This window comes from Panthera leo, chromosome F3 (genome assembly GCF_018350215.1).
Source record: "Panthera leo isolate Ple1 chromosome F3, P.leo_Ple1_pat1.1, whole genome shotgun sequence".
Lineage (NCBI taxonomy): Eukaryota > Metazoa > Chordata > Mammalia > Carnivora > Felidae > Panthera > Panthera leo.
This window is the reverse complement of record NC_056696.1, coordinates 16,397,940-16,412,650: the sequence shown is the minus strand read 5'-3', so window position 1 is coordinate 16,412,650 and position 14,711 is coordinate 16,397,940. Positions and strand designations below refer to the sequence as shown.

The window sequence follows — 14,711 nt, the reverse complement described above, 5'->3', positions numbered from 1 at the left end:
AGTTCCTCGTTGGGCTTTGTGCTGAATGTGGAGCCTGCTTAAGATTGTCTTCTCTCTCAGATGTGGTGTGTGGTGTGTGTGTGTGTGTACGTGTACACACACACACACACCACACACACACACACACAATGGAGTATTACTCGGCAATCAAAAAGAATGAAATTTTGCCATTTGCAGCTACGTGGATAGAACTAGAGGGTATTATGCTAAGCAAAATTAGTCAGAGAAAGACAAACATCATATGACCTCACTCATATGAGGAATTTAAGACACAGAACAGATGAACACAAGGAAGGGAGGCAAAAATAATATAAAAACAGGGAGGGGGACAAAACATAAGAGACTCTTAAATATGGAGAACAAACAGAGGGTAATTAGAGAGGGTTGTGGGAGGGGGATGGGCTAAATGGGTAAGGGGCATTAAGGAATCTACTCCTGAAATCATTGTTGCCCTATATGCTAACTGACTTGGATGTAAATAAAAAAAATAAAAGAAAATAAATAAATAAATTTAAAAAAAGATTCTCTTCTCTCTCCTTCTGCCCCTTTCCCCTGCTTGCATGCATGCGCGTGCTCTACCTCAAAAAAATAATAAAGCAAATTTTTTTTAAAAAGCTAGCTATGTGAAGTTTGCATTTGGAGGAGAACTAAAGGAGACAGAGAAGCCAAAAAAATTGTTTTAAATATAGGTAGCACAAAAAGTTTATAGACAATAGAAACAGGAGTTATCATTGAAAATGAATAATATTTATAAACAGCAAGACCCTCTGTCAGTACAGAAAACCAATAATGATGACTCAGAGAAGAGATCTTTATTTTAGATAGGGGGAGGCATAAAGCCACTTACATATACCAAGAGCCCCTGTATTCTCAGTATATCACTGTATATATATTTATGATAACACGAAAGCAGTATTAAAGTCCTAAAAATTGTTTTTAATGTTTATTTATTTTTGAGACAGAGAGAGACAGAGCATGAACAGGGGAGGGTCAGAGAGAGAGGAAGACACAGACTGTAAAGCAGGCTCCAGGCTCTGAGCTGTCAGCACAGAGCCCGACGCAGGGCTTGAACTCACAAACCGTGAGATCATGACCTGAGCCAAAGTCAGAAGCTCAATCAACTGAGCCACCCAGGCGCCCCAACAGTATAGTTCTAGTCATCTATGTTCTCACGGACTTGAGGAATATTGGAGATAGTACATGTAAAGGCACTTTGTAAAACGTAAATGTGAATGTTGTGATTTTAGTAAATCACATTAGACTTAGAATAGCTATTCTTTTATTATATAATTTCAGAACTCATGTTGAGAAAATCTAGTATCTTATCCTTTTCACTTTGCAGAATCAGCCTAAGGACCAGAATTTATTATTTAAAATTTTTTTTTAAGTTTATTTATTTTGAGAGAGAGCAAGCACGAGCAGGGGAGATGGGGAGGGGGTTAGAGAACGAGTCCTGAGCAGGCTCCCCACTGTCAGCGCAGAGCCTGATGCGGGGCTTGAACCCACAAACTGCGAAATCATGATCAGAGCCAAGACCAAAAGTCAGACACGTAACTGACTGAGCCACCCAGGCGCTCCCAGAATTTATTTAAAATGCGAATTAGGGGCACCTGGGTGGCTCAGTCAGTTAAGCGTCTGACTCCAGCTTAAGTCATGATCTCGTGGTTCATGGGTTCCAGCCCTACGTAGGCTCTCTGCTGTCAGCTCAGAGCCGGCTTCAGATCCTCTGTCCCCTACTTTCTCTCCAAAGTAACTACACATTTTTGAAAATACATGAATTAGTGCTGTTAAAGAGATTTCTGTAAAAGTTACTGTATCATCATGCACTACACAGTGCCTTCTCAGTTATGTTTCAAGTAGTTTTTCATGTTCTTGATTATCTGGAATGTTACTGAAAGAAACATTGAGGAGTGTCTGGCAAAACTAGGGCCGGGTATGTATTAGCTTAAATGTTGATTTCCATCCGATGAAGAAGAGGATAAGCAAACCTCCTCCAGTCCTGGCTTGATTCCTTAAAGGATATTGAGATACTTGTTTTTGACCCTCTGCTAACAAAGAGTAAAAACTAAACATCTTTCTCCACCTATTTTATATTTTTCAGAGTCTATAAAAATCTTCTGCTCTGACACAAATCAAATAACCCATCACTGTGTTGCTCTAGCATGGTGTTCTAGGAAATTCCTGCTTTCTCTGTGTTGTTACTTATAAAGACTTATTTCCTATGTGTGTATTTTTTTCCATCTGTAGTTTCTGGACGAAGACTTGAAAGTAGCTGGGAAATACAAAGGAAATGATTATAGCCAGTATTCTCCCTGGTCATGTGATACCATCGGCTCCTACATTGGCACCAAAGATGCAAAACCCAAAGATGTTGTGGCAGCGGGGAGTGTGGAAATGATGGTATGTGTAGTAACTAAGCTGTAGTTAATGCAAATCAGGATACACCAAATATGTCTGTGTAGTTAATAGTGTAGACACAAATAATTTGAGCTTTACTTAAGAATTGCAAGGCCATATTCTATATTATGTGATTGAATTAGTTTTAAACTATAGGGGTTTTATGTTTGTTTTTTCAGGTATAAAAATTAATCTATTGCACATCTGGATAGACAAAGGAGAGCATTCTAGTATATTTCTGTGCAGCCAACAATGAACCCAACAACTGTTCAGAAACAAAATTAAATTATCTTGCATAATTAATCAGGATCTTGGATTTCTTGTCTAAATAAATTATAACTCTCTTAAAACTCTGAAGTTTAAACAACAAAGTTGAATCTAGTGAACAATAGTATTTGAGTCAGAATTGCAGCTAATAAGCTTCGAGTGGACTGTGGTATATTGAAATGTGTTATACTTCTATTTTAATTTTTAATAAAAAATAACGTAACAACAGTATGTCTAATGCCCAAGCTTAACATACATAACTATCTGAATTGCTTCTTTATTTTTTAAAGAAATAAAACTTTATAGAAATAGTGAGATCTTCCTGAATATACCTGCCTAATCTCCTTTTACTTCCTTCCTTCTTCCCTGGAGGTAACCTTTATCCTGATTTGAAAGTTACTCATTTCATGGATACTTTCATACTATTCCTAAACAGTTTTGTATGTTTACAGACCTTATATTAATATATATGTCAGCTTGCGTTTTAATTCAATTTTTGTTTTTGAGATGTATCCAAATTTATAGGTCAAGTTCATTCATTTTAACTTTTTATCAAATACCATTGTCTGGTAACTGGTATCATACAGTAAATATATATAGAAATCATTATTTGTTCCTTTTCCTGTTGATGGACATTTAGGCTAATTTTGATCTTTTACCGTACTGTTAAGTGTTACAATGAACATTTTTGTGTATTTCCTTGTGTACATACATTAGTTATGCTTAGAAGTGGTATTGCTATGTTGAAAGGTATGTCTGGGCTAATACTCTTAAGCCATGTGCCCCTAATTAACCTAACAGAAGTTGCCTAGGATATTATACAGGTTTTCATAGACAAATACTTGTCCAACTGGTTAAGAGACCAATTCTTAGTAATAGAAAAGTAAGACTTGGATGTTAATATCATAAATGAATGAAATGATATACATAGCATAAATATGATTAGATGCCAGCCAAAAAAGAGAGAAAGAAAGGCATTGGGTGGGGGTGGGACAGAAATTTTGAATCTTTTTATTTTTCTGTGGTGGGATTAAGGAAACATTATTTAGAAAACATCCTCTCTAGGGGCGCCTGGGTGGCTCAGTCGCTTGAGCATCCAACTTTGGCTCAGGTCATGATCTCATGGCTGGCGGGTTCAAGCCCCGCGTCAGGCTCTGTGATGACAGCCTGGAACCTGCTTCAGATTCTGTCTATCTCTGCTCCTCCCCTGCTCTCACTCTCTCTCTCTCTCTCTCTCTCTCTCTCTCTCTAAAATAAACAAACATTAAAAAAAAAAGATAAAAAAGAAAACATCCTCTCTAAGAACAAGAGTGAGATGAGGTGGAGATAGACAGGAACCCTTGCTTTGTACCTGGCTTTCAGAAATAGTTATTATATTAAAGTAATAAAAATTAGCAAAATAAAACTCATTTCCTTAAATCACTAAAGAATAAAAATGTTTGTCAGCCTAACCTAGATGTGATTGAAAATCTCCTAAATGGTAAAAGACAGTGTTTTTCAAGTGTGTATAAATTACCTTGGAGTCTAATTAGAGCCAATTAAAGTGCAGGTCCTAAATCAGTAATACTGGGGTGGGATCTGAGACTCTGCATTTCTAATGAGTTCCCATGTGTTGCTGCTGCTGCTACTGTTGGTCCTCGAACTGTAGTTTGAGTAGCAAAGATCTAGCAGTTGAATTTCCGTTTCAGTTTATCTTGGTAATTCCTTCTTTCTAACTGGAATCCCTTTGAAACATCTGTTGTTGACACTTAAATTTTTAAGTGGTGGTTTTCTAACTATTGAGTTTTGAAATTGGGTCGTCATGGGCCTTTTTTTTTTAAAGAAATGAGTTCGAATAACTATAAATGTGAGAGTACATTACATATAGTAAGAAGCAAATATTTGTCATAAAATTATATCTATATATTAGAATATGTATATGTACTGAGTCATGATGTAAAATATATTTCTTATTGTGGGGAGTGAGCAAAGGTTTAAAAAGCAGTGTTTACTATGACAAGCAAAGTACTTTAGTCCTACAAGTAAGAAAGTTATACTTTTTTTTTTTTTAACCTTATCACATATCTGGAAGAAGTAATGTTAGAGATCTAAGTGTGGGGTGGATTTCTCATTTTACTTTTTATCAGAACGTGGAGAGTAAAGGAATGAGAGACCAGCGACTGGATCTTCAAAGAAGAGCAGCAGAAACCAGTGATGATGACCTTATCCCTTTCGGAGACCGACCAACCGTTTCTCGGTTTGGTGCCATCTCTCGAACCTCCAAAACAATATATCAGGGTGCTGGTCCAATGCAGGCTATGGCACCTCAGGGAGCTCCCACAAAACCGATGAACATCTCAGGTAAGAATCATAGGTAAACTGATTTAGGGGCTTCATATTCATGACTTTCAGCACCATCCCGACTCCCTACTTTCAGCACTGATCCCTACGATCAGTGCTGTCCGTAATCTTCCAAGACACTAGTCTTTTAAACTTTTCCATGGAATTATCCCTGCAGAAAGTAATTATAACTAGAGAATTCTAAGGGTACAGATGAGCAGGTCTGGTATGTGAAGATTGCCGTTGTTGTTGTTGTTTATTAGCTTCATTGCTATTATTAAAATAATAAATTTTCATTTTTAAACATTGAAACAGTTACAAGCACTGATATCGTTCAGTGGGGGAAAAAAACCATCAGTATCCTCTTGTCACATTGGTAGACATCTTTCCAGAGAGCCGTGTACACAAAATGCCTATGCCTTCTAGATTATGGCTGCCTTAAAAGAATCAAACCTCTGAATTGCATCATACCGCACTACATTATTCTCTTGTAGATTATAGTCCATATGGAACCCACAGTGGCTGGGGAGGTTCTCCATATTCACCTCATCAAAACATACCTTCTCAGGGACACTTCAGTGAGAGGTATGAGTCATTCTTTTTGCTTCTACAAACCTTTAAAATTATTCAGCTTTTCTTATTTGTTTTACTTGTCAGTAATTTTTATTTATTTACTTACTTACTCATTTATTTATTTTTAAATGCTCATTTTTGAGAGAGAGCATGACCAGGGGAGGAGCAGAGAGAGAGGATCCAAAGCATGCTCTGTGCTGACAGCACAGAGCCTGATGCGGGGCTCAAACTCACGAGCTGCAAGATGATGACCTGAACCAAAATCGGACATTCAACCAACTGAGCCACCCAGGCGCCCTGTCAATAATTTTTATATTTTTCATAGTGAAGTAACAGATTTTTATGTCAGAACAGTAGTAGACCAAACCTAGGGGGCTTGTTTGTTTGTTTTCTCTCTTTTAATTTTTTTTTCAATTGAAATATAGTTGACACAAAATGTTACGTTAGTTCAATAATATATATATTTTTAATAAAATTTAAAATTTATTCCACCCTTTCTTTTCCCATACAAGGGACAGAATGTCCATGTCAGAAGTAGCCAGTCATGGAAAACCCCTTCCATCTGCTGAGCGGGAACAGCTACGACTAGAATTGCAGCAACTAAACCATCAAATTAGTCAGCAGACCCAGCTACGTGGCTTAGAGGTACCAGACCACAGATATTTTTTCATTCCAGTTTTTGAAGGGTTCTCAAAGAGGTTTTAAAAGAAAGAACTTTTGAGGTACTCTGAACATAAAAACTTAAGGTCTCTTTCTTAAAGAGTTAGTATAGGTGTCCATTCTTCAAAGAATTTAAATACTTAAGACTTCAGTGTGGGATGGTGGGAAATTTAGAATTTCTATTCCATGAGAATAGAAAACAGGCCATCTAAAACTTCCCAACAGGAACTTATGTTCCCTGATGGCACATTTAAGGTATACAGTTTTTATCAACAAATGCCTTTAGCTTTACATTTGTTTTTATTATTTTTTAATTTATTAAAAAAATTATTTTAGATGTTCATTTAACTTTTGAGAGAGACACAGAGCGTGAGCAGGGGAGGGGAGAGCAAGAAGGAGACACAGATCGGAAGCAGGCTCCAGACTCCAAGCTGTCAGCACAGAGCCTGATTCACGGCTCGAACTCACGAACCACGAGATCATGACCTGAACCGACGTCGGACACTCAACCGACTGAGCCACCCAGGCACCCCTAATTTATTTTTTTAAATGCTTATTTTGAGAGAGAGAGAGAGAGAGGGCACATGGGCACATGCATGTTCAACCAGGGAGGGGCAGGTAGAGAGAAAGGGAGAAAGAGAATCCCTAGCAGGCCCTGAGCTGTCAGCACAGACAGACCCCAATGCGGAGCTTGATCCTATGAACTGTGATATCATGATCTGAGCTGAAATCCAGAGTCAGATTCTTAACCATCTGAGCCACCCAGGTGCCCCAACATTTGTTTTTAATTTCTCATATTTCTTAATTTAAAAAAAATTTCTGATTTCCTTTAATCCTCAGCATTTATTTACAAATATTTAAAAAGTAGAAGCTTAGTGGGGCGCCTGGTTGGTCAGACAGTTACGTGTCCAGCTCTTGGTTTCAACTTAGGTCATGATCTCATGGTTCGTGGGTTCCAGCCCTGTGTTGGGTTCTGTACTGACGGTGTGAAGCCTGTTTGGGATTCTCTGTCTCTACCCATCCCCCACTTGCACTCTCATTCTCTTTCTCTCTCTCAAAATAAATAAACTTAAAAAAAAAAAGTAGAAGCTTAGAACTTGGACTCAAGCATAGCCTCTGTATAACAATTGTATCTTTCATTAATAGAGTTTTTTCAGTTTATAAGTTGACGTATATCCTACTTGACCCTTACAGTATCTCTTGATAGGTCGGTTAGGGCAAGTGGTACAGTCCCCCCTCTTCTGGTTGAAAGATACGAGTTTCACAGAGGTTGAAATATGAACCCAAGTCTTCATATCCAGTATTCTTTCTGCCATGCTGCTTGACACTTAGAGAAAAAAATTGCTGAAAACAAAGAATTTTAAAAATCCTTTTAAGTGCCATATAAAGAAGACTAGGTTTTGTTAATATTACCCTTTGCATGAGAGCATAATCTTTGAATTTAGTAAACTGAAGACTATATATATTCTGAAGACTATTCTGATAAATACATTTTCCCCATCTGGAGAGAAAAATAACTGTTAGACTATTAGTCTTTTGTTTCTACCAAGATCTTTAATAAGTAAGGCATCTCCTTAGAAATTTAAAAAAAAATTTAGGGGGAAATAAATTTTTAACTAATTCTATCTTAGACTCTCTTATTACCAAGACCAACAGGAGATTTTTTTTTTTTTTTTTTTGGAACACATGTCTGGCTTGTGCTCTTATATAAGCAATAAGGTTTAGAATTGTTTTTAACTGTGTAATACTCATTTTCTGTCTTCATTTGCCATTGTTTTCTTTACATTGGTCCAGAACTTCTTGCTAATTCCTATTGTAAAAAAAGAGAATGCTGTGTTTATGTTTATCATCTTTAGTTGATTAACTTTTTTAAAGATTCAGACCATTAACTCTGTAAAGTGTTATTCCTTATCCTGATAATTTATGGCTTTTTGTCTTAATTGAAATTTGTAGACCAATTTTCTGTTCCAAAAGAGTATCGGCAGCATTTGGAAGCTTGCCACATGTTTAACTCATTATGGTTAAAAATCCTTGCCATTACTGAGGTTTCACGGAAATAAATTGCAGGATTTACTTCAGAATATTCCATTTAAAAAAGGGGGAAAGATGTACATTTATACTTGACTTCTCTTTCAAATATTCTTTACTAAGTTTAAGTCCCCTATTTTTTCATTTTAAATTCAGATGGTACTCAAAGAGATAGTGCCTTACCATTGCATCATTTTTATTGCAAATATCTTAGTGAAAAGGTATTTGAGGCGATGTTCTGGAATTGGGCCTGGTCATTCTGTGCATGGTGTGAAATGTGTTGAGTTGTGTATGTGCTTGGCTTTATGCACTAGGCTGTTAGTAACAGGCTGGTGTTGCAGAGGGAGGTGAGCACCCTGGCAGGCCAGTCCCAGCCACCACCACCACCTCCAAAATGGCCTGGAATGATTTCAAGTGAGCAGTTGAGCTTGGAACTGCACCAGGTGGAAAGGGAAATCGGGAAGAGAACCCGGGAACTGAGTATGGTGAGTGTTACGGTGGGAAAGGGTGGTGCCGGCTGGAGGGGCGGGGGTGTGACCAGAGAGCGTCTGTGTAGTGCTGTCCCAGAACTCAAGCCTCTAGGCGCATCACCCTAGGGCACTCCAGTGAAGGATTAATACTCTGAATAAGTCTTAGGAAGATGGGATGCCTCCTGGTTTTATTCATTCCTCTCATTCCCTTTTGGTTTGAGTATATTCTTTGTCTTAGGATTCTGCATTATGAAAAAACTTTCAGGGAAAACAGGTAGTTAATTGGAGGTTATTAAATTACTGTTAAACATATTGACTAGGGAAGCCGAGGGGTTGGTGTTGATGATTTTGCAATACCATTATGTTATAAAAATATGTATCCGCAAAAAAACATTCAGTTTTTATAGCCCTTTAGTTATTGCAGACCTGTTTTTTGTTACGAATGAAATACAGTCTACACATTTCTTCTTGAGGAGTTCTATCCATGGATGTGTTTGGGGTTTGCTTCCTAGCACACCAATACTGATTTTAGTAAATTGTCGATCCGTCCCCCCAGGTTGCATGGGTAATTGACTTTTGTTGCATAGTTTTCACATTCCTTCTAAGCAGATGAATAGGTGTTTTATTTTTCTGCTTTCAATAAGTATATTATAGGTAGTTATTATATTTTGGCTTATCTTTTCTAAGGCATCAGGTTTTCTCATTTCAGGCATTTTCCCCCTTGTTTTCTAGCTTTTTTAGTGAGTAGATGTACTCTGTTGTTATGTATGTCTCTCAGGCTGCCTGTTCCTTTGGTCATTTTATAAAGACTGAATATGATTTATGGATCATCAGTTTATATTATCTATATTTGGTCTTCTTTCATTGGCATTATAAAATATATGGTAATTAAATTTACTTCCTTCTTTTTCCAAGGAGAACCAGTGTTCTCTGGACATGAAAAGCAAATTGAATACAAGTAAGCAAGCAGAAAATGGACAACCAGAACCACAAAGTAAGGTTCCAGCTGAGGACCTTACATTGACATTCAGGTAAAGAAAGGGACATTTTCCGTAGTCTTATATTATTCAGTCCTGACAGAAGTGCTCTCATAAATATGATTTTAAAATGTCATTATTCTGTATACATTGAGAAAAGAATATTTTTGTAGAAGTTTAGTTATAAAACTTATTTTTACTTATTTTTATGAGTTTTAAAACTTATTTTAGAACAGATCCAAAATTGAATTTTCTGTTAATACCTAACAAATGAATTTTTCTGTTCCCATTTCCTTCTTACTCCTGTATTTTAATTTACTTAAAACCAACATTCACATTTTGGTGTATACCTTTCCGGTCCTTTTAAAGCATGTGGATATTTAGCTTCTTTCAAATCTACCTTCCACCCTGTCCCTCCCTCCCTTTTTAATGTTTATTTATTTTGAGAGAGAGAGAGAACCAGCATGGGGGAGAGGCAGAGAGAGAGAGAGAGAGAAAGAGAGAGAGAGAGAGAGAGAGAGAGAGAGAGAGAGAATCTCAAGCAGGCTCCATGCTGTCAGCACAGAGCCCAACGCGGGGCTTGAAACCATGAACTGTGAGATCATGACCTGAACCAAAACCAAGAGTGAGAAGGCTGAACCGACTGAGACCCCCAGGCGCCCCTCCTTCGGGTATTTTGGGGGCATTTGCTGCATAGTCCTGAGTTGTCTTCCTGGTGAGAGTATAATAATCATTTCTAATCCCTGTTGCTTTCAAGCTTTGGTTTTAGCTATTTAAGTCCATGCATTGCCCTGGGTTCAAAATAATTTCTTATACTAGTAAGCCTGCTGAAGCAGGAGTCAGTACTTTTTCTTAAAGTCCAGATAGTAAATATTTAAAATTTTGAGTCTTATAGTATATGTGGAAACTCTCAGCTCTGCCATTATAGTGTGAAAGCAGCCACAGACCACACGTGAACAAATGGGCGGGTTGGGTTTCAGTAAAACTGTACTTTAGAGGAACAGGCAGGTGGCTAGCCTTAGTTTGTCAGCCCCTGTACTAAAGCATGATACGGAGCTGTAAATTAAAAGTTTAAAAGATAGTTGCATATTTTTCCATACTATTAAAAGAAAGGCCCTATTGGGGCACCTGGGTGGTTCAGTCTTAGTTAAGCTTCTGACTTCAGCTCAGGTCATGATCTCGCAGTTCGTGTGTTTGAGCCCCACGTCAGGCTCTGTGCTGACAGCTCAGAGCCTGGAGCCTGCTTCGGATTCTGTGTCTCCCTCTCTCTCTGCCCCTCCCCGACTCATTCATTTCCTCTCTCTCTCTCTCTCTCTCTCAAAAATAAATAAACATTAAAAAAACTTTTAAAAAAGGAAAGGCCCTGTTGATTTTATTCTACTAATCATTTTTGTCTCTCTCCTTAAAATTCTAACTTTTTTTTTTTTTTAATGTTAACAGTGATGTACCAAATGGATCAGCTTTGACACAAGAGAATATCAGCCTCCTGTCAAACAAGACCAGCTCTCTGAACCTATCAGAGGACCCTGAGGGAGGAGGTGACAACAATGACTCCCAGAGATCGGGAGTTACTCCCAGTTCTGCTCCCTAAATGATGAAGAATCCTGCTTTTATCTTCTGCTCCTGATCAATTTGTGGGGTAGGGTAGGGAGAACAGATAACTTCTAAACATTTTCTCTGAGAGTGGTCAGAGAAATCCAGGAAAAGTACCGGAGGCAATGTGCACAAACACCACTACTAAAAACAAACCCTGCACATAGTTCACATTAATGCATTTTTTAATTTAAAAAAAAAGAAAAAGAAAAAGAAAATTAGCAGTATCTGCAAGCAATTCAGATTAAATTTGTTTTTGTTCTGTGAATGAACTTTATTTTAATAACTTTGGACGCCTTGGATCCAGGGCTTAAAAAAAAAGAAGATATTATATATACACTCTGTTTGATTAATTGTATGATCTTAATGAAGTAGGTTTTTCTTGTATTTTGGTATTATTACATACCCAGTGTATAATTCCTGACCCCAATCCTTTCCAGCTTTGACAACCCCATAAATTAAAACACACAGAAAGCACCGGCCTGTCTGAGAATTCTGTGGTGCTTGAGAAACAAAGAGACAGTAGTAGACTACTTATTAGAAAATGTGCAGCAAACCAACTTTTCAAAGAGCCATTACTTGAAAGTCATAATTTTCTTTCCCTTTCTGGTTACTAGCTTGATGTGTGTTTTTCCATATGGCACTAAAACTTTTTGTTGTTCAGGAGGGTTTTGTTTCTATTTCAACTTTCCAGAGAGATAATTACCAATTAATTTTTGAAGTCCTTTTCCACATAATGGATCCTTGCATTCTCTTAATCAGAAAGCCAGGCCAGTGTTTTAGAATGATTAGATTTAAATGGAGATTGATTTAAGAATGAACTGTAATTTATTAGTCCTGGGAGATACATGATTGGTATATTACCTGTATGGAGCTGCTGGTTAGAAATTCGGACCTGTGCTTTTTCAAATTTTAAACTTCTGCTAAAATCCTAGAGTGTTAAAAACAATAATAATAGGAAAATCAAGCATGTTTTAAAACCACAACACTTGAACCGAAAATGAACAGTCACATTATTTCAGTGGATGTTTTTGTTTTGTTTTACTGTCAAAACCCAAAAGTGTAAAATAAAATAAAAGTCCCTGGCTTTCAAATAGATTTGGCAAGGACAGACTGCCAGGATCTTAAGGATGGTTTATGAATTGACTAGCTGTTGCTGTTCAGTATCCTTAGCACCAATAGGTAATAAGTACCTAAAAGTCAGTTTTCAGAGACTTGACTTGACAATAGTGATGAGATTCTTTATGAAATTATTTAGTTCTGCTGCACATATTCTGATGCCATGTGTCTATACTGAACTAAAACCCTATAAAACATGTTTTGTGGGGATTATTTGATACAGTCACCCTCCCCCTCCCTCTGTTTGCCTGATTTTTAAAAATTCCCTTCTGGATTCTACTACTAAAACAGAAAGCACTGGTTATGTAATAAGTTACTGCATTGCTTTGGTTGGGTAAAAGCAAGAGTTTGTATTTTTCTTGTTTCTTATTTTCTTAACCCTTAACTCCTGCTGAGGTCATAACAACCTCAGTGTAAGCTCTGTGTCCATCATACTGTTAACTGAAACAAATGGGGGAGGGGGGGAGGGAAATACAGTCCTGCCATTGCCTACCAGTAGGAGAGTCCAAACAGAACACTCTTTTGAGTAGCAATTATTTAATTTGCCCAGTCAAGGCACCGTGTTTATATACTATTTCACATTGAATTTGATTATGCCCTACAGACCTGGCTGGTCAAGGATTTGATATACACATATTGGCTTGGGATTCGAGCTTTCTTTTTTATTTAAATAAAAATTTATATATATTATATATATATATACATATATACATAGCTATATCTGTATATATATTGGGTATGTTTTAAGGATTTTTTCGCATGAGCGCAGCTGTTGCGATAAAATGACTGATTGGGAGGTAGAAGCACTGAATGAAGATGAGGCATTTCTGCAGTTGATATCCATAGTTTCCTTTAAAAAAAAATACACTTGCTTTTTTTGCTTTTTTGTTTGTTTTCTCTTTTGCTTAAAACCCTCTTACACATAAGTGCTTATTTTTTGGGAGAAGGAGAGAAACTGTGTGTGTCTGACAGAGTCCCAAGATTTTTCATTTCTTTGTATAACCATAAAAGGCAACATTCTTGGCCTCCAACCTTCTGTAGGCAGATTTGGGCAGGTTGTATTTCTCCTTTGGACATGTTAGATAATTCCTAAGTTTTAGAAGCAGTTGGTTTATTTGGAACTCAGTGAGTCTGGCACTGGAAGGGAATTTATGAGTATTGATTTTGTTGAGGTTCAGAATAAAAGTAAAAGTCCATTTTGGGTATCCATTGAAACATTTTATAACCCAACTTCTGTTCTTGTTTTTATATCCTTCAGATATACTCGTTGCTTTCACCATTTTGATTTTGTAAGCTAGGCAGGAATAGGCATTAACTTATAATAGTATTCCTGCTCTGAATAAAACCTGAAAAGCCACTGTTTTCAGTTGACTCAAAATCATCTCTTTCACTTTTTAAGGTAATTTCATTGGGGGGGTGGGGGGCTTTGGGGGTCAGGGCAGATCCCTTAAATTGTAGCCTTAATTCTAGCTGCACCTCAGGAAGGGCCCCGCACACTCTGGAGGAAATCTGGTTGGGTAGAAAGGCAGAAGAATGATCCCCTGCCCCATTGTGCCTATGACTTACCTGTTTTAAATTGGTCATTCTGCTTTATCTCATGGAAATTCTTAAAACTTTCCTGGTGTTCACAAACAGTTTTAGGAATTAAATAAAACCTCCAAAGTTCAGATTTTTTTTTCTTTTCCTTTTCTCTGTGAAACACTTTGTGATAATGATGAGCCCATAAGGGTATGTGGCCTATTTGGGCAAAACTGCTGGACTCTTTAACTGCTTTTTTGTCAAAACCTGCGAAAGGCACTGATTTTTTTTTTTTTTTTTTGGCTTATTTTAAAATGTCTGCCTTTAGAGAGAGTAAAGAGATTAAATGAGTCAGATAGGAAATGCAGTTTTTAGGCTTTCTACTTATTAACATATAAATTTCTTCTGGAAATGACTTTTATTTGCTTTTCACTGAATTCAGAAGCAAGACTCTGACATCTCAGACGAACATGAGCAATTCTGAAAAGGTTAAGGTAGGAGTATAATAAGCATTGTGTTCACTCTTGTTTAGATTACAAAACTAGGATCTTAATTTTTTTTAAACCAGGATCTTATCATAGCTAGGAATATAAAAGTACTTTGACTTATTTTTTTTCAAGGTATCTCTGGAAAAGCGTAGAACTAAGAATAAGATATCTACATGCAGTTTCCTAACTTATATGTAGTTATTTTGCCTTACTTATAGATATTGTCACAAGATAAGTCCAATAGCCGCCCTGTCTTGGGTAATTTACAGAAGCTGAAGTGACCAAAGATCCATTCTTTGTTA

General features: G+C 37.1%; 1 protein-coding gene across 8 annotated transcripts in view; it reads left to right on the top strand.

The window, feature by feature from the left end:
• The window catches only part of RC3H1 (ring finger and CCCH-type domains 1), an 81,084-nt gene extending 66,833 nt beyond the window's left edge, over positions 1-14,251 (top strand). For 7 of the 8 annotated variants that reach the window (XM_042926202.1, XM_042926208.1, XM_042926207.1 and 4 more), the window contains 7 exons: positions 2,248-2,400; positions 4,791-5,004; positions 5,478-5,568; positions 6,069-6,201; positions 8,559-8,729; positions 9,630-9,745; positions 11,132-14,251. In XM_042926202.1, the coding sequence (XP_042782136.1) occupies positions 2,248-2,400; positions 4,791-5,004; positions 5,478-5,568; positions 6,069-6,201; positions 8,559-8,729; positions 9,630-9,745; positions 11,132-11,282 (1,029 nt within the window). In that variant the 3' untranslated portion in view covers positions 11,283-14,251. The remainder of the gene's footprint in view (positions 1-2,247; positions 2,401-4,790; positions 5,005-5,477; positions 5,569-6,068; positions 6,202-8,558; positions 8,730-9,629; positions 9,746-11,131) is intronic. The other variant, XM_042926209.1, reaches the window with a different exon arrangement.
• Positions 14,252-14,711: the final 460 nt, after the last annotated feature.